The 22,732-nt window shown below is 39.3% G+C and overlaps 1 protein-coding gene across 12 annotated transcripts in view; it reads right to left on the bottom strand.

The window, feature by feature from the left end:
- The window catches only part of HDX (highly divergent homeobox), a 111,813-nt gene that overhangs the window by 57,653 nt on the left and 31,428 nt on the right, over positions 1–22,732 (bottom strand). For all 12 annotated transcript variants that reach the window (XR_012160937.1, XM_073360905.1, XM_073360908.1 and 9 more), the window contains 2 exons: positions 16,959–18,083; positions 4,454–4,507 (listed from right to left, as the gene is read on the bottom strand). Coding sequence is in view for 11 of the 12 variants with exons in the window: in XM_073360905.1 (XP_073217006.1) it covers positions 4,454–4,507; positions 16,959–18,083 (1,179 nt within the window). In the remaining variant the exon portion in view is untranslated. The remainder of the gene's footprint in view (positions 1–4,453; positions 4,508–16,958; positions 18,084–22,732) is intronic.

The raw sequence follows: 22,732 nt of genomic DNA, 5'->3' as shown, positions 1-22,732 counted from the left end.
GAGATAACCTGAGGGCTTATCCACACATAGACTTGTTCCTGAATAATCAGGAACAGCTAATTGGGAACAACTCCATGTGGAAACAACCTCTAAATTTAAAGGCTGCCAGAAATACCACTTCAAATTAAGTTCAACTGTACATGCTAAAAAACTACTAACACTGTACAGCCTTCTGTTTTTCTCCAATTTCTCTCTACACAACTCTATTTAGAACCCCACCCTAGATTATTCTGAATCACAACACAAAATTAGATATTTTGTTTTCCTACCACATGTTCAGACAAATACAAATTATTTTGTCCTTTTCTTGAATCTCATTAGAAGACAATTTGCCTTGTGTGAGATTATGTGAAAGATGGGAAACTGAGGTCATTCATTAGACTAGTAAATCTGCAACAGTCAAAAATGGTTTACAAAGCATCTTCAACTGCACTGATTCAGGCTATTTAACAACACAGATTAATAGCAAGATAGTTAACCAAGGTTACTAAACAGCAGTCTTGGCACACACATTATTGTATGTCCAGAGCAGATTTACAGTTACTACATAAGCTAAAACATTTATGGATCTACATCAGCACATTTTAGTTCCTGTACATGCCAAGATAATCTACAATCTAAGATTTCAGTTCATGTAAATTAAAATGAAATAAAGCAAAATAAATAAAAACAGAAGAATATTTCAAAGCTTATTTAAAGGATTATCTAAGATTTAGGAGAATAAGAACTTTACATTACTTTTAAACTAATTTTAGAAACTGTAGGTAAAAAGTTTCATTTTGAGGGAGCTCACTTGGAGGGAGCTTCATTGCTCTTTCCATTAGCAGGGCTTTAAAAAAAAAATGAAAACAAAGTCTTATGCTGCATTTCTAAAGAACTGTGCTGAGCTATTTTTCACTCCACTGGGTTTCCCAGTTGCTCTTTGTGACATCAGTCTGTCACTAGAGTTATTCTACCTTTGAAAATCTACTGCATTCTGACTTACAGAGGGAGGACTGCTAATAGTGACTTTAAAGTATCTCACTATTACATTGTTTCTGAAACTGACTGCTGTAAATTATGCAACCTGCTGTAAAACAAATTAGCTTCTCTGTAGATAGCAGTAATGAAAGCCAAAGCAGGGACATACAGACAAGTTAAACCTACATTTAAAAGAACCCCTCAGCGTTCTACCCTTGGTGAAGTAGCCTATCAGAAGACAGAGATCTTGCCATGGGCCCCAAACCTCACTTTTTTTTTTTTTAAATACATATAAAACATGAGCTTTTTGATTAGATGGGAAACGAATGCTAGAGCTGAGCACCTCACCATCAACCTTGTGATGCTTAACTCTAGGGACTGTAACTCCAATCGTCACAGTGGTACATGAGGAAAACAATGGTTTCTGAGGCCATTACACAAAACTAATCTATCCTGACATTATATTTATGGAACACGATTATTCCCCAGGAAAATAATGCCAGAGAATATTCCTGCACATTCCAAGAGCAGGAAATCAGGAGAAGAGCTACTTCAGTTTTAGTTTCATTCAGAAAATTATTTTTTATAAATATGTGCATACACGTGCACACATGCAGTCAGGGTCAGCTCAGGAGACTGAGGACTTCTCTACACTGCAGTGTTAGCTAGAAATATAACTTGAGTGCTGCCCCATACCAGATTCCCACTCATGCACAAAAATTTCCAGCTCAAGTGCTGACTGACCCATCAGAGGGTATATGAATTGTTAATCATGTCTATTATGGTAGTGCCAACCAACCACGAACAGGGCCCCATTGTTGAAAGCACTGTACAAAATACAGAGTAGTACATGGCTCCTTTCCCGGAGAGCTTACAAAAAAGCTTGAGTCCTGCTAACGATGCAGCTACTCTGTGCTGCTCATACTACCACTTTGTGCTGCTCAGATGTTGTTTTGCAGTGTTACCACGCTCATTTGAACTAAGGAAACTCGAGAGTAGTTACCGAAGTGTAGAGAACTCAAGCTAACATTGCAGTGAAGACAAATCTTGAAGCAAAAACATTCTTGTGACAAGAGTAGTAAAGATATGAAACACATGTGTTTATTAAGCCATGTCGGAGATAAATGGACTGTGGAAATTTCCTCCTGTAGGCACTAGCAGCCACTACAGAAATGAACCAGCTCAATTTTGAGTTAATTAAATACTTACTCTATGTGGGAACAATGGATGCAGTCAAATTGGATGGGTCATTAACAGCAAACAGGGAAATACTTACATGTCTTTTGTAAGTGAGGGATGGGGAGAAAATGAAGTTAACTGTCCTTTTCGGTTTGTCAGACAACTTTTTAACCGTGCACTCTCACATCCCTGACCATCCTATTACATGCCCAAAGCCCCTTTATACCCTCATATTGTATCCTTTCACCATTTCTAGTATAAGCTACGTTCCTATATAAAGTACCCTGGATACTATCCCATACTCTTCATATTGTGTTACTCCACAACATGTGCAACCATTATCCACCTACACCAGAACACACCCTCCTGCAGATTGCTCTCCCTTTGTATCATTATCTCATCTCCTATCCTTCATATATTGGCTAAGAACGATCATTCTGATATCCTACCTTCTCACTAATGAGATCACAACATATCTATCTTACCCTCTACATACATTCTATAAACACCCACCCTTCTAACCACTATTTCACTGTGAACCACAATACATCCTATCCCTTGAACATTTTGAAGTCTAAAAACAGTACTATACTTCTCTTGATCTTATGCCTGACATGGATTCAAACACCCCTTTAACCATACAGAATCCATATATCCATTCTAACCCTCTCTGCAAATATTGCCCCCTAAATATCTCATTGTCCCAAAGGCTAGAACTATTTACTCTACACAGCAGGGGAAGCTCCCACTTTTCCCCCATAGTGTGGAATGCAACTTACTAGGGATTGTCTTGTGCCCACCTGCCCTCCCAAGCAGGATAGCATAAAGCCCGTCTGGCAACTATAGCAATTGATTACATGAAAAAGCAATTAGACAAGTATTTAATTAATTTTAGCTGTCTTTTAATGTAATTTAGCAGCTGAGAATGAGGATGACAGGCAATATCATAGGCCTGATCAAATCCCATTTAAGTCAATGGAAAGACTCCCATTGACTTCAATGGATTTCGGAGCAGGCCACATGTGACTCACTGAACATCTGTAGTGTGCCAGAAAGTTCTCCATGGCCCATCACTGGAACTGCTAACAGACATCAAAGAAACTGGCATGTGCTTACAATATGAAAAACATTTTTCCCCCTATTTTAATCATTTTTCAAATGTGAAATTCAACTGTTTTCATGCTTATCACAAGCTCAGACTAATTTTATGTGTAGAGTGCACAGCATAATAGAATATAAGGGCAAAGTTATTAAAAATGTGGAATGTCTCTGAATTATCCAGCTCACAACATTTAGGTTTAGGGTTTTTTTAAATTTTTTTTAAAAACTACAATGTTTTACTAAAAATTCCTTTGTGTAAAGCATATCTATTTCTCATCTTTATCTTAAAGTTCTTTTTATGCTTTGGGAAACATGTAAGCACGAACAGCTGCCTCTAACATTTTATCTTTAAAAAGTAATATTAGATGTATTAAATAGAGGTGCTTTTATATCTAGTTAGGATTTACTGATGGCTGAATTGATACATTCTATCACTCAGAACCTTACTACATGTAAATAACTGAGAGCAAATATTTTCCCTCCCACTGTTATACCGCAACACTGACCCTGATTATTTTAGAAAAATAGACTTTGAGCTGGAAGACAAGAAAGTTATGACATTTTCAATAAAAGTTCGTAAATATGAACAGAAGTGTAGTTTTATACTATATTTAGGAATGCCTTATGACTTCAGAACACCAATCTGGTTGATTTCGCTTAATAGGAAAGGGTATAAAAACTAAAATGTGGATAAAAATTACACCTGAGATAACTATGACATACATTTTGGACTAAATCCTGCTTCTCATATTTTATATATAGACATACAGATAGGATCTAGCAGGCTGACAAACTAGGATTTGTCTCCTTATGAGTTTAGTTTTCCCTCTCTGAATTTTTGGGTCATGACCAGCCTTTGTTTCATTTTTAACACAAATCACATCAAGTCTTGCAGTCTTTACTCATGGAAATAATCCCTATTTGTGCACTTCAGATACTTGGACTACTTACATGTGTAAAGGTGGCATGATGGGACCTAGGTTTTCAATTTTGGGCTTTTAACACTAGATACTGTACAGCTATTTATGGGGTATATTTACAGGCTACTGTTTGTGGCTACTATGAACAAAAAATAAAATAAAGCAAAAAACACACATTTCTGTTTTACCAAATACTCAAAGTGACATTTTTCTAGAGGTCATTCAAATTTTTTTTAAATGTGTTTCCATGCCTTTACTTAGCTCATTTGCTGCTTCAAGTGAAATGTACTTACTGCTCTTTTTCTGGAACACCCTGTAATCCAAGGCACAGTGAGGTTTCCTGAAATCTGTGGAAGCAAAAAAACAATTACCAATAAGGCACACTCTCAGACTGCTGGTATGGCAAATAATACTATGTACACAGCTTTTGCATGACTTGTGCAAAATAATCCAGCTTCAAGAGTGTGTATTCATTGTGATAAGTGTCTATAAACATGAGTCCAGATCTAAATACTCTTCCTTTCTGCTTAAGAAAAATGCTTGCAAGATTTTCAGAGGGGGCCAAATTCTGTGTGTTATTCATGTGAGTAGCCTGATTACTGTGGGACTCCTCTGACAAGTTAGGTGAGCAGAGTTGCTCTTATTGAACTAAAGTTTCAGGACTAACTTTGTACTATATTATAGTAACACCAGTCCTAAAACGTTTTTTTTTAAATGATGTGGAAATCAAAACATTTACAGAGCCCTTAATAAAAGAGTATCAAATTTATTCTGTAGCACAGGCCAAAATACATTTTTTATTATAGTCTGTAGAACAGAACTACTAAATTAAATCAACAGCCAGCCAATCTCCCGTTAATAAAAATGGCCACAATACTGAGTGCTGCTGAGCACCTACTACTATCATTGAAAAAAGAAAAGGAGTACTTGTGGCACCTTAGAGACTAACCAATTTATTTGAGCATAAGCTTTCATGAGCTACAGCTCACTTCATTGGATGCATACTATGGAAAGTGTAGAAGATCTTTTTATACACACAAAGCATGAAAAAATACCTCCCCTCACCCCACTCTCCTGTGGGTGATCACTCTCCTTACAATGTGTATGATAATCAAGTTGGGCCATTTCCAGCACAAATCCAGGTTCCCCCCCCCCCCCGAGTGGCTAAGTCATTATGCAGCAAGGTAACCTATTTCCCCTTGTTTTTTCCTCCTCCCCCCCCCCCCCCCCGGACGTTCTTGTTAAACCCTGGATTTGTACTGGAAATGGCCCACCTTGATTATCATACACATTGTAAGGAGAGTGATCACTTTAGATAAGCTATTACCAGCAGGAGAGTGGGGTGGGGGGAGGTATTTTTTCATGCTTTGTGTGTATAAAAAGATCTTCTACACTTTCCATAGTATGCATCCAAGATCTTTTTATACACACAAAGCATGAAAAAATACCTCCCCCCACCCCACTCTCCTGCTGGTAATAGCTTATCTAAAGTGATCACTCTCCTTACAATGTGTATGATAATCAAGGTGGGCCATTTCCAGTACAAATCCAGGGTTTAACAAGAACGTCCGGGGGGGGGGGGGAAACAAGGGGAAATAGGTTACCTTGCTGCATAATGACTTAGCCACTCGGGGGGAGGGGGGGAGAGAAAACCTGGATTTGTGCTGGAAATGGCCCAACTTGATTATCATACACATTGTAAGGAGAGTGATCACCCACAGGAGAGTGGGGTGAGGGGAGGTATTTTTTCATGCTTTGTGTGTATAAAAAGATCTTCTACACTTTCCATAGTATGCATCTGATGAAGTGAGCTCACAAAAGCTTATGCTCAAATAAATTTGTTCGTCTCTAAGGTGCCACAAGTACTCCTTTTCTTTTTGCGAATACGGACTAACACGGCTGTTACTCTGAATACTATCATTGAGTTACAAAGATTTAGCACCTCGTTGGATCAGGCCCAGTGGGAGATTTGCATAAAGACTATGGGTAGAATATGGTCCTCAGTAATAACTATTATTTAAGGGCCAATTTGTTCAGTCAGTTATATGGATGCAACTTTCATTTATTGTAGTTGAAGATGCACCAGTGGAACTGAGAGCAGAAAGCAGAATTTGGCTCTTAATAAAGCTACTGTTGCACTTGGCAGGAAAAAAGGATACAAAGCACTAAAATCAGTATCACTTCTGCCCTTTGTATATACGACTAGTGGCATGTGCCATTACCCAATTTCAACGCACAATTACAGTAACTGCAAGTTAGGCAAAGTTGTACACCCAAATTATTTTAAATTTTCTTGTTTTTAAAGTGTCACTGTTAGGTTTCAGAAGTAACACCTCAACAAGATGAAAGTAAAAGTCAAAATTTGGAAAATAGTTGTTTCAGGCTAAGACAAAGTTACATGACACATTCAGATGAGGCCTAGAAATCTGAAATGAAAACTTGAATTCTACATTATTTGAGTTTGTCATAGAGGCCCATCAAGCAGGCTGGATCTGGCTCATGGGCCAAATGAATGAAACCACTCACTGCCGAAACACACCTTCCAATTGTATCTGTTATGTGTATTGCTTTTCGTGTAATGTTCCAGGAACATTAATAAATGTACCAGATCCAGAACAGGTGGTTTTCAGCATCAAACTTTTCTAGATAGCAGAAATTTGCATTTTAGAGTAATAAGTGATCTTTTTCAGGGGATCTCTCCTCTTGATCACCACAAATTCCCACCCTTCCAAAGAGGCATTTGCTTACATAAACCTGAAGTGTACTTCTTTCTCTCTCTGACTGAAACATGCAGGGTATGAAATAACATTCTAGGCTGGTTTTAGATTCTGGTACAAGCATTTTTTATGCACAACAGAAACTGAAGAGACTCTCAAACAGTTCAATAAAAGGAAGACAAGAAATCCATCATAGATTTAACCCACCTATTTCAAAATATGGTAAATATAATATTTCCCTCTGAATTATACTCATCATTAAAAACATTTACTAATTTCTGAACAAATGCATATCCAAAAATATAATTATATCTTCCTCAGCTAAAAGTTTATCCTTTGTACTTGCTACCTAAGACACTTCTGTACAGAAAAATACACTTTAAGATTCTCCAAACTTCCTGTTTAGCCAGCCGTCTTCTAGCTTGATTAGGATGCCCACTCACTTTGGACCACAATGGGGTAGGGTTGCCAACTCTGTAATATTTAAAAACGTGACACTCCAGCAGGAGTGCTGGAACGCCCCCATCACCACCTCTTCCCCGCGAGGTCCCGCCCCTCTCCATCTCTTCCCCCAAGGCCTCGCCTCCATTTGCTCTCTTCCCCCCATGGAGGGACTCGCCTGCAGAGCCGGGGCTGGGAGCTGCAGCTGCCCAACACAGGTAGGAGGCGGCCCTGGCTGAGTAGGGGCTGGTGCGGGTAATGACCCGGTGCCTCCCCACCTGCAGTAACTGGACTTTGGGTATCCAGTCAGTAGATCTGACTGGACACTGCGGCGGTCCGCTTTTCAACCGGACTTTCCGGTCGAAACCCGGACACCTGGCCACCCTATAAGGGGAGGGAAAGAGGAAAGTCAACATCACCAGTGTTTTTGTCAAAATACCATCCTGTGGTTGCTGCATGCACGCATTGTCCTTTTCACAGATTCTAAGGCCAGAAGGGATTATTGTGAACATCTAGTCTAACCTCTTGTACAACACAGGCCATAGAACTTCCCCAAAATAATTTCCAGAACCTCTCTCTTAAAAAAAAAAAATTCTTGATTTTAAAATGGTCAGTGATGGAGAATCTACCACAATCCTTGGTAAACTGTATCAATGATTGCTTACTTTCACCATTATGTAAGGTAAAGGCAATGTTTGTATTTACATAGTATCTGCAGTTTGTCAGGTAGGGTTTTCAATACAAAACAAGAAGAAGAAAAAAATCAAGAATTTAAAGCTACTATGTATATTTTTAACATTTGTCCACCAATTCATTTTAACATAATTTTAAGAAGCTAAACCAAACTGTTATACTGCTTATGTGATTCACATTAATTTTTAGGGGCTAAACTGCAGTACTCATACTCATGAAGAACAGTATCTAGCTCCTTGAGCAATCACACTGGATTTAAATGGGACTACTCAATGTGAGTAAGAGTATCAGAACCTGGCCCTACATTAACACAGTAGTATGAACAGACAAATACATAGAAGCTGATATTTACAGAGAACTGTCCTAATTGACATAAATCACGTTAGACAATAAAAGGCCCCACACCATACTTGTTTTGCTTAAAAAAAAAAAAAAAGCACCATTCTCTACTACAGGTGGTGTTTTCAATTTCTATATCTGTCAGTCTACTGTTAATTTCAGATAAATCTAGAATGTCTATCTTGACATTTTCATGTGTTCAACAACTCTTCATAAGAAAAATAAAGTGGGACCAGTTCTTTTTTTCAAAAAGAATGTAGAAAACATAACCCATAATTGCCATATCACTAAATAAACTAATAGCTTTATAACTAACATTTTAAAGAGGTATCCCAGCCCTCCTCTGTACCTGGCTGCAATGTTCTACGTTTTCATGTACAAAATAAGGGCAAATTACAGACAGCACAGAACAGGATTAACAATAATGTTTCCAAACAAGGAAAGCTAATGTATTAAACAAAAAAGCATCCCATGTTCATTTACATTTAGCTAAAATGAAATCCTAACCTTTTCTACAAAGAAGCTTAAATACATAATTTCACTTTATTCCCTCCTCCCAGCCCCCAAATAAAAGTCAGACATTAATTTAGTCCTGCAAGTCATGCAACTTGGTAAAATTGCCTTGCTCCATGTTAAAAAAGTCTGAAGACACTGATTACTCATTTTTAATAGTTTGAGCAGAAAATTTCTGATGAATAAATAACTGGATAAATAATTCCAAGGAACCCCTTTGTGTCATAAAAATTGATTATTACATTTGTTCTTATGTTAGATTAGCATGAATTTGATTAAATGATTTCAATTGGGGAGTTTATGACTAATTGCTTATTAGATATCCCACCAATGTTTAACAGTAATGAATTCATCACTTCTTGCTCTCAATTGCTACCTGTTATAATAACTGAGCATTCAAACAATTCAGTAACTCAAGCTTCATATGTTCTGAATCTGAAGGATTTCCCAGGAATTTAAGAATAAGGATATTCATTCCCAGGTTGATGGATTAAATTATATTACACTTGAGCAAAAACATGAACAATAAATGACTGCATGTGCTAGAGTGTCAGACCACAAAAATCTAAAATCTTTTTCTTTTTTTCCAGGTTCTTTCTAATGCCTCTTCAAAAGAACAATAAAAGCCGACACTGAAAAACCATTACCAAAATATGCTTTATGTTCCCTCAAGCTTTTAATATGTAAAAGCATAATATGTCATAAATATTCATGAAAGTAGATTTTCTTAATGGGATACCATCCTAGCTCTTAGCCAAAAAGCCAGCCTATCTTGGCAGTTTTCTCATTATGAAATTATTGCCATCAAGAAATTCCCTCTGTGGGGAAAGGGTCAGAGATGGAATTGGTTACTCACTTGATGGGGTGCTCTACTATCCAATGATGCATGTGATTTTAAAGGATAATCAGAGCTTTAGACATGTGCCTTTTTGTTTTAGGTATTAAAAACAGATCAAATTTAAAAGTGGATCCTTGCCACGTACAAAAATGTATATAAGAAAATAATCAATACATAAATTACTGCAATGCATAAGTAAAGTTAAGTGGTAAATGTTCTAGAAGCCCCACTTGAGGAAGTGGTAGGCTGCCTGTGACTCAGGAACCTCTTGGTGCCAAATGGCAGAAGGCATAGGGCTGCATATGGTTTGGGATCCCCTGGGTCTGGTAGCTCCATATTTCTTTCAAAGAGTGTCATGAAAGGTCTCTACTGAAAGCCTCTTTCACACTGATCATCACTGAAAAGTGCATGTACAGTAATATGTATATATGCTGAAAACTGTGTTCTTAAGGCAAACGAGACAGGTCACCAGAAGGTGATAAATTGGTTCTGTTCAGGCAAGAGATAACAGACACTTATCTTCATAGGAGACATTTGTGTGTCTTACAAGAGAAGTCTGATGGAACACGGTATCACCAGCTAATCAAGATTGCAAAGTTTACAAGAGACCACAAAATCTACAGGAAGAAATACATGACAGCAGGGTTGCCAGTTTATGACTAAGATCAAAGAATTAGTTTGGTATATCAGAAGAATGCAAGGAGACACACAATAATTTTCACCTAGGAGTATGCTGACAGTGGGCTTGCTTCATGAACAAAAAATCACAACCCTGGCTTTAATACACTGGAAGGATTTTGGGTGAGCTTTTGCTCTTATGACATAATGTCTTATTAGTTAAGTTTAGGCTGTAAGTTAAATAGGCAATTTTATTTCATCTGTAACACTCTGTTTCCAGTGTTTATGATTGCTATCATTGGAATCTCTGTTCTTTGTTAAATAAACTTACACTTGCTTTCTCCATAAACAAATCTAAGTGCTATGTGATAAGCAGAACTGTGCTCTACAGCTTAACTAGTAAGCTGTGGTATACTGTTCCTTTAGAAACAGAGGACCTGGGAATTCTGAAAGTGTCCTGAGTACCAGGGGCTAGGAAACTCCAGGGAGACGCTCAGAGGTTGGAGTGTGCCTATCATTAACCTGCAAAGAGAAAGCGGGACCCGTGGAGGCCTCGAATGCAGGGCCTGCGACGCCAGAGCCTGGTGGTGATGGGGAACTGACTCACTGCAGACACCAACAAGGCTTCCTTATATTAAGGGCAGGTGGTAGTGAAATGCCTCCCAACCCTGTGTACCCCCAAAAAGCATCATAGTGCTCAGCTCCCAAAAACCAGCAGATTCCCTCAAGATCCCATGGGATCTACACAGTACCTGTGCCAATATCCCCACCACGGACACATGCTTTCTGCAGAACCAGGATGCCACGAGCTCCTGCCTTCCCCCTCATCACACACTGCTACCCCCCAAATCTACCATCTTGGATTTCACAGCAAAGAGGCCAGTGTCAAGTAAATTAATGCTGACAGGTCTGTTTTAACTTAGTCACAAAATTTTTGCAAGGCTGGAAATGGGCGCAGGGTCAAAGGCACTAAGAAAAAAAAATATAGCTGTTCCCTCTGTGATGCTGCCTAGCAGGTTGCCAGCTCAGACCAAGGCAGCAGGCTAATAGAACTCAAAGGAGTGTCAAAAGATATTGTACTGTGATCAGACTAATTCACTATTTTGCTAAAGTAGTTCAAAGAAATGTTAATGTTATTGTCTTCACTCATCTGTAACTTGTTGATTCACATTATCTTTGTCCTTGTAGTTAATTAGCCCTAGATCAGAAGGATGTATTAGCATGTAATAGGGATGTAAATATCGTTTTAAAAGTTAACCAGTTAAACCATTAAAATTATATCGTTTAACTGGTTAACCAATTAAAGGGAGAGGGGCCAGGGGCCACCCCGACTCCTGGCCTCCTGGCTCAGGGCTGCTGCTGGGGCTGCTCCTGTTAGCGCAGGGCTGAGGCTGCTCCATTGGGCCGGGGGCTGGGGTCAGCAGGGCAGTGCAGCTGGTGCTGTGCCAGCCCACCCAGGGCTGGGGGTTAATGGTTAGACTGGGTTATCCGGTAATACTAATGCTTACCGGTTAACTGTTTACTATTTTACATCCCTAGCGTGTAGATGAGAATTTATTTAATGTGTGAAACTGCATGAAGACTAATGAAGGATTGTTTCTGGCTATCACATTGTTCATGAAAACTAATGAAGATTGTCTTGATTGCTGTAACTGAATGCATTGTGCATGTATGTAACTGAATTGCCCATCAAACAGGATTGAACTGTAAATGAAGAAGCATGTTAACTTCAAAGTATAGATCATTATGTTCAACAATGGAAAATTCACAAAAACTTTGTCTGTTTTTAGTCAGCAAAGGGAGGGCTCATGCTGTGATGGGAAGTTGCCAGATTGCCTTCTGGGGAAAGTAGCTATCAGAAGAAATGCTAGGAGTGATCCAATATCTCTGGACTGATGGATTCCAACAGGGGGAAACCTGAGCAATTGGAAAGGTCACCAAAGCCATTTTGGGTAACCTTGAGAGACTCATGGAGAACTAGCATACTACAGCTCTGCTATCATTTGGAGTAAAAACTCTAACTCACCAGTAATGTATTTTACCTGCTTTAATATCTCAGTAACTCTCATTTCTTCTTCTTAGCTAATAAATCTTTAGTTAGTTTAATAGAGTAATTGGCTACGGCATTGTCTTTGGTGTGAGATCAACAACATCCTCAGCTCTCGTCCCCTAACGCCTCTACTCTACTTGCGCTATATTGATGACATCTTCATCATCTGGACCCATGGAAAAGAAGCTCTTGAGGAATTCCACCATGATTTCAACAATTTCCATCCCACCATCAACCTCAGCCTGGTCCAGTCCACACAAGAGATCCACTTCCTGGACACTACACAGTGCTAATAAACGATGGTCACATAAACACCACCCTATACCGGAAACCTACTGACTGCTATTCCTACCTACATGCCTCCAGCTTTCACCCTGACCACACCACACGGTCCATTGTCTACAGCCAAGCTCTGTGATACAACCGCATTTGCTCCAACCCCTCAGACAGAGACAAACACTTACAAGATCTCTATCAAGCATTCTTACAACTACAATACCCACCTGCGGAAGTGAAGAAACAGACTGATAGAGGCAGAAGAGTTTCCAGCATCACCTACTACAGGACAGGCCCAACAACGAAAATAACAGAACGCCACTAGCCGTCACCTTCAGCCCCCAACTAAAACCCCTCCAACGCATTATCAAGGATCTACAACCTATCCTGAAGGATGACCCAACACTCTCACAAATCTTGGGAGACAGGCCAGTCCTTGCCTACAGACAGCCCCCCAACCTGAAGTGAATACGCACCAGCAACCACATACCACACAACAGAACCACTAACCCAGGAACCTATCCTTGCAACAAAGCCCGTTGCCAACTGTGCCCACATATCTATTCAGGGGACATCATCACAGGGCCTAATAACATCAGCCACACTATCAGAGGCTCGTTCACCTGCACATCTACCAATGTGATATATGCCATCATGTGCCAGCAATGCCCCTCTGCCATGTACATTGGGCAAACTGGACAGTCTCTACATAAAAGAATGAATGGACACAAATCAGATGTCAAGAATTATAACATTCATAAACCAGTTGGAGAACACTTCAATCTCTCTGGTCATGTGATTACAGACATGAAAGCTGCGATATTACAACAGAAAAACTTCAAATCCAGACTCCAGCAAGAGACTGCTGAATTAGAATTCATTTGCAAATTGGATACAATTAACTTAGGCTTGAATAGAGACTGGGAGTGTCTAAGTCATTATGCAAGATAACCTATTTCCCTTTGTTTTCTAAACCCCCCCACCTCCCCCCCATGTTCTTGTTAAACCCTGGATTTGTGCTGGAAATGGCCCACCTTGATTATCACACACATTGTAAGGAGAGTGAGAACTTTAGATAAGCTATTACCAGCAGGAGAGTGGGGTGGGGGGAGAGAAAACCTTTTGTAGTGATATACACACAAATCATGAAAAAATGGGTGTTTAAAAACAAACATCTTCTGTATTTTCCACTGTATGCATCCGATGAAGTGAGCTGTAGCTCACGAAAGCTTATGCTCAAAGAAATTGGTTAGTCTCTAAGGTGCCACAAGTACTCCTTTTCTTTTTTCAGTGAAATAGGGTAAGTGACTGGCCCTTTGGGGTCAGGAGTGGCCTAATGTGTGGTGACTTTTGGTTTTAATAACCTTTTATCACAAATTCCAGTTTGTCTTGGTGGTAAAGTAGGGGTTGGAGAGCCAAAAGAGGACTCTCTGTAGCTCCGTGGTAAGACTAATACAGTGATCCAGAAGTTCACACTTGTTACTAGCTTGGTGAAATAGAATAATAAAATACACCACCAGTTTGGGGTGTCTGTCTTGTTTTCTGACAGTCTGACCTGAGATTGGCACTCATATCTGGAGCCATACCTGTCATGGTGACACCCTGATTCCTGGCCTTGCCAAAAACTGCACATTGCAAAACATGCATGAGGGACATACACAAAAAAGTCAGAGGAAATACAGAGGCAAAACTGGCCCCTTTCTAAGGCTCACCGACCAGGATACACCTTATTTTCATCCCACTAGCCATAGAAAAAAAGGGAATGAAAAGGAATCCCTAAATGAAGAGCCAGGTTTGATTGTAATAGTTCAATTGCATTTGTTAGTTTTTCCTCACATAACTGTAACAAATCTGTACAAGTAATAATGATTGGGATGTTCTGATCTGTATTATACTGTATGTTACCCTACTGCAGGCACCATGAACCAGCATGAGGAATCTCAACATCTTTCAAAAGGGGAAACAAAACAGACCAGAGGGGTGAGGTAATATCTTTTATTGGACCAACTTCTGTTGGTGAGCAAGACAAGCTTTTGAGCCACACAGAGCTCTTTTCGGGTCTGGAAAGGTACTCCCAGCTTCACAGTAACATGCAAGGTGGAACAGATTGTTTAGCGTAAGTAGTTAGTACATATTGTAAGAGATGATAGTAGCTAACTACTTACGCTAAACAATCTGTTCCACCTTGCATGTTACTGTGAAACTGGGAGTATCTTTCCTAGACCTGAAGAAGAGCTCTGTGCAGCTCAAAAGCTTGTCTCATTCACTACCAGAAGGTTGGTCCAATAAAAGATATTACCTCACCCACCTTGTCTCTCTAATATCCTGGGACCAATATGGCTACAACTACACTGCACACAAAGGGCCAGTCAGTTTTCATTCAAAAGGGCTCTTTCCCTAGGAAGGGATGCATTCCTAGGAGATATACTTTAGAAAAGAATATACTGAATCACTGCTAACTAGTACAAAGCCATACTATTCAGACTAAATAGAAAGACTCCCTTTCCCAGGAACAAAAGAATCCTTTGAAATAGGCTGATGCTGTCTGAAGTCTTCTTACAGCAATATGAGGAAGAACTGGTCTATTTGTGCAGTGGAAAAAAAACCTGATTCAAGCCTCCTGATTATAAAATAATAATGGAGATGTATTATATGGGAAGGCTGGTTACAGGTTTGCTAATTTCTCAAGTGAACAGCTGGCCTAATGCTTAACAAGTTAAGGAGGACTTTTGATATCTAGTTTCCTAAGACCAATGATGAGTAGACACCAAAAAGACTCTACCACTGCCACCATGTCATGAACTAAACCAAGAATGACAGGTTTCAGAGTAGCAGCCGTGTTAGTCTATATTCGCAAACAGAAAAGGAGGACTTGTGGCACCTTAGAGACTAACCAATTTATTTGAGCATAAGCTTTCGTGAGCTACAGCTGTAAGGTGTACTCTTTTTCTTTTAAACCAAGAATGTCATTTGTTTGCAACAACAGCGAAGAAAAACGAGAAAATACATTTAGGTATGTGAAGTTTCAATTCTTAAGCTGTACTGCCTTTTAACAGCTTAAGCTGTTGCAGCTTTTAACAGCTCATGACTAAATAAAAATATGTTTACAGGCTTTTCTTCATTTTCACAAATCTGGTTTTTCTTAAGTAAAAGCACTTTGTTAATAGCAAGTGCTAACTGACCACCTCTAGAGAGGAGAAAAGCTCTATCCATGAAAGGAGAGGTGAGCATAGCACATGCACCCAAAATGGCAAGAAGATGCTTGAGAGGATTTGCAATTCCTATTAATAGAGATCACAAAAACTATAGACAGAGTCTATGCTAGCACATAATGGGCCTTCAAAACTTGCAACTGTCACAGAACTGTGACATTCCTGGTAGTACCTTATGATGAAAAGTGACATATATTTGAAGAGTTAACAAACCACAGTAGTGAGAAAAGTATTTAGAAAAAGATGTTGAAAGTTGAGGCATCCCAGAAGTTCCCATTAGAAGACTACAGTTCCTCTGAAAGAGGAACAGCAACCAATGTCATGTCAGGACACAATGCTCAATGCTATCTCCCCATCATGATCATCAAGAGCACCTTAACTCAGGCTCCAGGCTCTGTGCTATGCTGGAAAGCACAGCAGTTCTGCCACTTTGAAACCAACTCTGACGCTTCCTGCAGTTTCTCTTCCTCCAACAAATGAATCCACAATGGTCTGCAATGCTCCAGCCACTGCTGGACACAGGTCTTTTTTCTTTTTTCAGCCCCCCAGTAACCTGAACTCACATTTCTCCTCTCTTTTTTACCCCTATAAGCATATTTTATGAGAACGAGATGCAACTTGGGTCCTGGAGATGCCCTCATTACATTTCCTGTAACACAAATGGAGTAAACTAAACTGCAAGGGTGAAGGACTCACCTCCTTGTAACTGGTATCTGCCAACACCCTGAATAGTTGGAAGGAGATCCCAATCCCCATCAAAAAAACAGGAAGCAAAAAAGAGTAGATGGTAGTTTAGTGAGCGGGGTAGTATAGAAGGAGGAACTGATGCTTACCATTTCTAACAATGAATCCAAAAAACTTTCATTTCAAGGACAGGGGATGGGTGCACTCAAAAAGGAAGGAGCGAATGATATGATTTGACCTATATGCCAGACTCAGCTCATAAGGAGAAAACCTGAAACAGTGCCAAGGAACAGTGTAAACTTTCATCAATGGATCAAGATATATTAGTCTACATAGATGTATTAGTCTACATTCTCAGCTCTCACAGGAGAAGACTGTCCTGAAAATCTGAAAGGCAAAAATAAATTTACAGATTACCTGGTAGTTGTTTTGGTTTTGTGACAGCCTCAATTGATTTGAAGATGTAAAATGAGGAGAAAAGTTACTTCTTGATGGATTAGCACTACTATACAGTGTACTGGATGGTGTATGTAATGAGGTCCGTGGAGGCAAGCGATAGTCTCTGTTATGATATAATATATTGTCCGGCAAGTCCCTGGCATTCACCATCTGTGAACTGCAGCTCACATTTCTGCCTGGTCCAGACAAAGCTGTGCTTTGGTTCTCCACTCGAAGGGAACTGCTATTTTCACAAAATCTTGAATAACTTTGCATTTGTGCTCCCATAGATGCAAGCTCTTCTTCTCTAGCATATTCATCATCAGCATCTCCTGTTTCCATTGCAATGGACAGGCAACTGCCTTCGACTGAACAAGGCTTCTGTGTTGTATTTCCTCCCATAATTCTTTGAGGTTGATTGGTAACTGCTAAGGAAAAAACTTCACGAATTTCCAAGTTTTGTGTGCTACAAGAAGGGTCTCGAACATTGGCTCTTTGTCCAGATGGGATGTGTGATGCAAGGGCTGTGTGTTCTGTTTTGTGTAATCTCTGACTCCCCACTGGTTCAGCTTTACATGGCCTGTGGCATATTATTGGCTTTTGAGGTAACACCAACTCTGCAGTCTGGACTGATGAACCACCATAATTTTTCTTAGTATGATTGTATATGGAGTTTGCAGAATTCAACACACTTGTTTGTCTTGACAAAATAATAGTTTTTTCCCCCAGGAGCAGCGAAGCACCTTTACAATGTGGTGCTTGTCGTCCTACAGGGATATGCTGCTGCTGAAATTCTGTATCACTTTTTCCAGGTGGTCTCTGAATAGAGTTTTTATGTATCTCAGTCATTGAAGTATTAGTCTGTTTTGTGGATCCCTGCCTGCTGGATGAACTAGCTGGGCTATATATACCAGTTACTATTACATCATTGTTAGATGATGTCCAAGAAGACTGCTGGCTTTGGGATCGAGCAATGTTTACCACATTTCTGACTGCTACTTCTGGAGGCACTGTAGGGGTGCTAGGAACAGTCCTTGGTGGGGTGCCTCCAGATTCTGCAACATTCTTGCTGCTCATCTTTCTTCTTTTATTGCCAACCCAAGTCTGCAAATACAAAATATTAATATACAAGAATGTTAGCCAGTCAGTTTTTTTTAATATTCAAAGCCACAATCTTACAAAGACTTCAGCATGTATAGAGTCTTTACAATTAAGATTTAAATTACTAATACATTAGAAATGGGTAGCAATCAAAAATAGTTTTGGGGGAGGGGAAAGAGACATGTCTTGATTATGCAAAAACAAAACCCACAGACGATGGGGATCCAGGTCCCATTTTATCCAAATGCCTGAAGTTCAGTAGAGTGCAGATTTCCAATTCTGGCCCATCTCAGAAAAGAATATACAACTTGTTGCATCTCCCCTCTTCTTGCCCTAAAATTATCTTTGCATAAATATGGCAGCAGCTTGTGGTTTTCTCCTCCACATATTTGGACTTGGTTTTACCTTTCATTTTTTATTGTGAAAAACAAACAAACAAGGATACACTAGGTGTTTAATTCCTTCCCCTTCCTAATTTCAACTTTTACATCTAGTGAAAATAAGGTACTTCTGAAATCAGTCACTATACTGAGAGATTCAGCATAATCAGTATCTTTACTATCCAATAGCTGAGGAGATGTTTTCAAAATTGCTACACTACAGACACTTCCATCGTCTCTTATTTTTTAATTTAATAAAAAAAAATACAAGCATAGTCCTCAAAGTACGAATGAAACCCAAGAAGGGAAAAAGTTTTCCAATAGAAAGGGACTGAATTGAAGATTGGTCAAAAAAGAATTTTAAAAAGTTAAATTAAAAAGACAAACATTTTTATATCATATACCTCCAGAGCTGCTTTTAGTGAGAAATTGATTTGATTACACAAATATAATACAGACTAAGGGGATTAGGTTCAACAGACGGAATAATTTCCCATTACAGATATTTCAGAAACTAACAGTGAAGATGTATAGAATTATATTCAAGATATTTAAAACGGGTGGAGGGTGTTTTATGCGAAAGTCTCTCTCTTTTGAAGAAAACAAGCTAGAGTTCTTTAGTGATTTTGTACAAAATTGTTCCAAAAACACATGACTGGTTTCAAACAAAATATATCCTTAGGAAAACTTGCTCTGAAGCCAATGAATAAAAATATATTTAAGAAAGTCGTGGGGAACACTAATTTCAGCATTTCAACAGAGTGTTGCTAGTAACTTATTAGAAGCAGCATGCCTAGGTGCCAGCTCCATGAGTACTCCAGGGCTGGAGCACCTGTGGGAAAAAAAAATGGTGGGTGCTGAGCACTTACTGGTAGTCCCTCTATCAGAACCTCCTGCTCCCCCCAGCACCTCCCGCCCGCCATGGAACAGCTGATCCGCGGCATGCAGGAGGCACTGGGAGGGAGGGAAGAAGAGCAAGGGCGGGGCAGGGGCAGGAAGAGGCAAGGTGGGGTGGGGCCTTGCAGTAAGGGGTAGAGTGGGGGCGGGGCAGGAGGGGAGCACCACTCCGGCACATTAGAACGTCGGCGCCTCTGACAGCATGTATGGTATTACAATATCCGTACTACAAAAACAACCTTTACCATGAGAGCGGTGGGATGAATTTACACACTCATAACAGTTTCGTATTAAGTTGTCTGCAGCGTTGTAGCCATGTTGGTGTCAGGATATTAGAGAGACAAGGTGGGTGAGACAATCTCTTTTATTGAATCAACTTCTGTGCTACAGAGAGGGCTTGTCTACACTGGCACTTTATAGCACTGCAACTTTCTCGCTCAGGGGTGCAGCAAGTTTCAGCACTGTAAAGCACCAGTGTAGACACCAGTGTAGTTCCCAGGGCTGGTAGCTATGCCCTTCGTGGAGGTGGTCTTTTTAGAGCGCTGGAAGAGCTCTCTCCCAGCACTCTGCCATGACCACACAAGCCACGTTAAAGCACTGCTGCCAGCGTAGACTACCCCAGAGCTCTTCAGGTCTGGGAAAGGTACTCAGGGTCACAGCTAAACAGAAGGTGAAATAGGTTGTTTAACATAAAATAGTTACCATGTATTCTAAGAGACCATTTAAGGTGAAGTGGCCACTTAACACCTATGCTGTCACAGGAAAAAAAACAGTGGTTAGTATGTTACAAACTGTAGTAATAAGCCATAAATCCAGTATCTTTATTAAGACCATGATTTTCACTGTCTGGCGAAGTTATGGATTCAAACTCCCAGGCTTAAATTAAATGTAGACAAAGATGCTGAACATGCCTATCACAACATGTGCCCCAATAACAACTATGTGGGTGAAACCAGACAATCACTATGCTCTTGAATGAACTCACACAGAAAAATTATAAAAAAGACAAAAAAACACAATATCACAATTTTCAGATCATTACATAACTGACCTCTCCGGCCTCATCCTCAAAGAAAATCTGCACAAACACATTTAAAAGATGAGCCTGGGAGCTTAAATTTATAACTTTGCTAGACCCTAAAAATAACAGTTTTAATAAAAACACTGGATTATGCCTTATTACAACAGTCTGTAACCCACTAATCCTCCTTTTATTGTCCTATGACTGCAGAGGTGTTAATTGGTCACTCCACACTGAATGATCTCGTACAATATGTTAACTACTTATACAAAACAACCTGTTCCACCTTCTCTTTAGCTGTGACATTTTTGTATCTTTCCCAGACCTGAAGAAGAGCTGTGTGTAGCTCGAAAGCTTGTCTCTCTCACCAACAGAAGTTGGTCCAATCAAAGATACTACCTCACTCATCCTGTCTCTTGCCTATTGAGGCCTGGTCTACACTAGAAAAATCAGGTTGGCTTAACTATGTTGGTCAGGGGGTAAAAAATCCACCCCCCTGAGCAGCGGCATTAAACCGCCCTAAGTCCCCGTGTAGACAGCAGTAGGCCGACAGAAGAATTCTTCCATTGACCAAACCAATGGGAGAACCCCTCCCATCATACAGGTTGCATCTAGACTGAAGCACTACAGTGGCACAGCTGCCGTGGTGCAGCTGTACCACAAGCATTTTAAGTATATACAAGCTGTAAATTGGACTTCAGATTTGTAACTGTCGATTTCTGCTAATTTATATGCTTTAGTATAAAGAGGAGAGTTACATATATAAGGAACCACCAGAAAACAAGGGCTTCCTTCTGCTCACATTCAAGCTAGTGACAAATCTCCTTAGACATCTATGGGTGCAGGATCAGACCTTAAGTGTGTACATAGAGCATATAGTGCAATTTTTTTTTTCTGCTGTTCCCCTTTGCTGATCTTTGGTGTGCAGCAAAATGGTGACCAGTTAACTCAAACAAGAGCTGAAAATTCAGCAAACCAAGTGATCAATTTTACACAGAACAAAAGGGAGATTTTATTCTGTAGTTACTCTGGATTTCTATAAAAGCACTTAAAAAAAAAAAAAAAAGCAGCCAACCCTACCTTACATTCTGATACACCCACATAGTTGGTTTTGGTTTTTTAATATTTGAACCTCATAACTATAGAATTTCACTGGAAATCTCACCCCAATACAAAAGTAATCTGACACTCATGTTAACAGAAGAGAGCAACTTTCTGCATTACCATCCATCTACTAGTATGTATCATGCAAAATAAAGAATGATACCAATGATGACATCTCATTTACAAGCTCTAATGATCAGTATAAAAACATAAATTTAACAATTGTAATGATATGTAGCCCTCGATCCAGCAAAGCACTTGAAGTTAAGCACAAGATAAAGCATGCAAATCATCTCATTGACTTCAATAGTTACGTATATAAGTGTTTGGTTTCGGAAGGGCTTAAATTCCTCACATTATGTTTTTAGTTTTGCTCTCTTCTTAAGAGGAAAAAACAGAAACAAGCAGCCTACAACGCAAAAATGACTAGCCACAAGTTTCAGGAAAAAGCAAATTAATTTCTCTCCCCATTAGCTCACAATCACAGACATAAATTTGAGATGGATAATTGAAAAATTATTGCATCCGGTGGTACTATTTGTTTTACTTCTATTCAGATAACATCCTTTTCAAATTGAAATTATATCAAAAGAAAAAACTGTAAAATATATTAAAAAAAAAAAACCACCCCCCACAGCTTGGAACTTATAGAAAAGTCACCTCATCGTTCAGCAAAATTAATACTCAGTTGTCAAATCAAGGTTATTTTAAAACACATACAATAAATTGAAGTAAAACTGCTTTGGTAAAATATTTTACAACTATAGTTATGTTAATTATTAAAGAAATAGCTTATTTCTGAACTTTTTATGTTGGGAACGTCCAAATCCCTTTTGGTTTGAATGCTTAAGTATCCCAGCAAGGAAAAAATCCTCTTTCTTTGTAGGACTGGCTGTACAGGTCCTAATTTGGAAACAACCAATATATTGCATCATCTACTTTTGTCATAAAGCTTATTTTTGTTTTTTAAATGGTATCACAAACCAAAATAAGTCATTAAAGAGAATCTCAAAATAAGTCTTTACCTTATCCCCAAACCAATTCAAGAATTTGTCAAGATGGCAATATACTAACCCATAAAACTAACAAAGACTCCATACAGAGATTAACATCAGAAACACTATGGTATTTTCTGTATGACTTTTACATTATTATTAATTTTTTCCAGTACTATGGTAGCATCTATGCGTCCCAACTGAGATCTAGGTCCCACTGTGCTAGGCACTATACACAGTACGAGATAGTCTTTG

This window comes from Lepidochelys kempii, chromosome 9 (genome assembly GCF_965140265.1).
Source record: "Lepidochelys kempii isolate rLepKem1 chromosome 9, rLepKem1.hap2, whole genome shotgun sequence".
Classification (NCBI taxonomy): domain Eukaryota; kingdom Metazoa; phylum Chordata; order Testudines; family Cheloniidae; genus Lepidochelys; species Lepidochelys kempii.
This window is presented reverse-complemented; position numbering and strand designations above follow the sequence as displayed.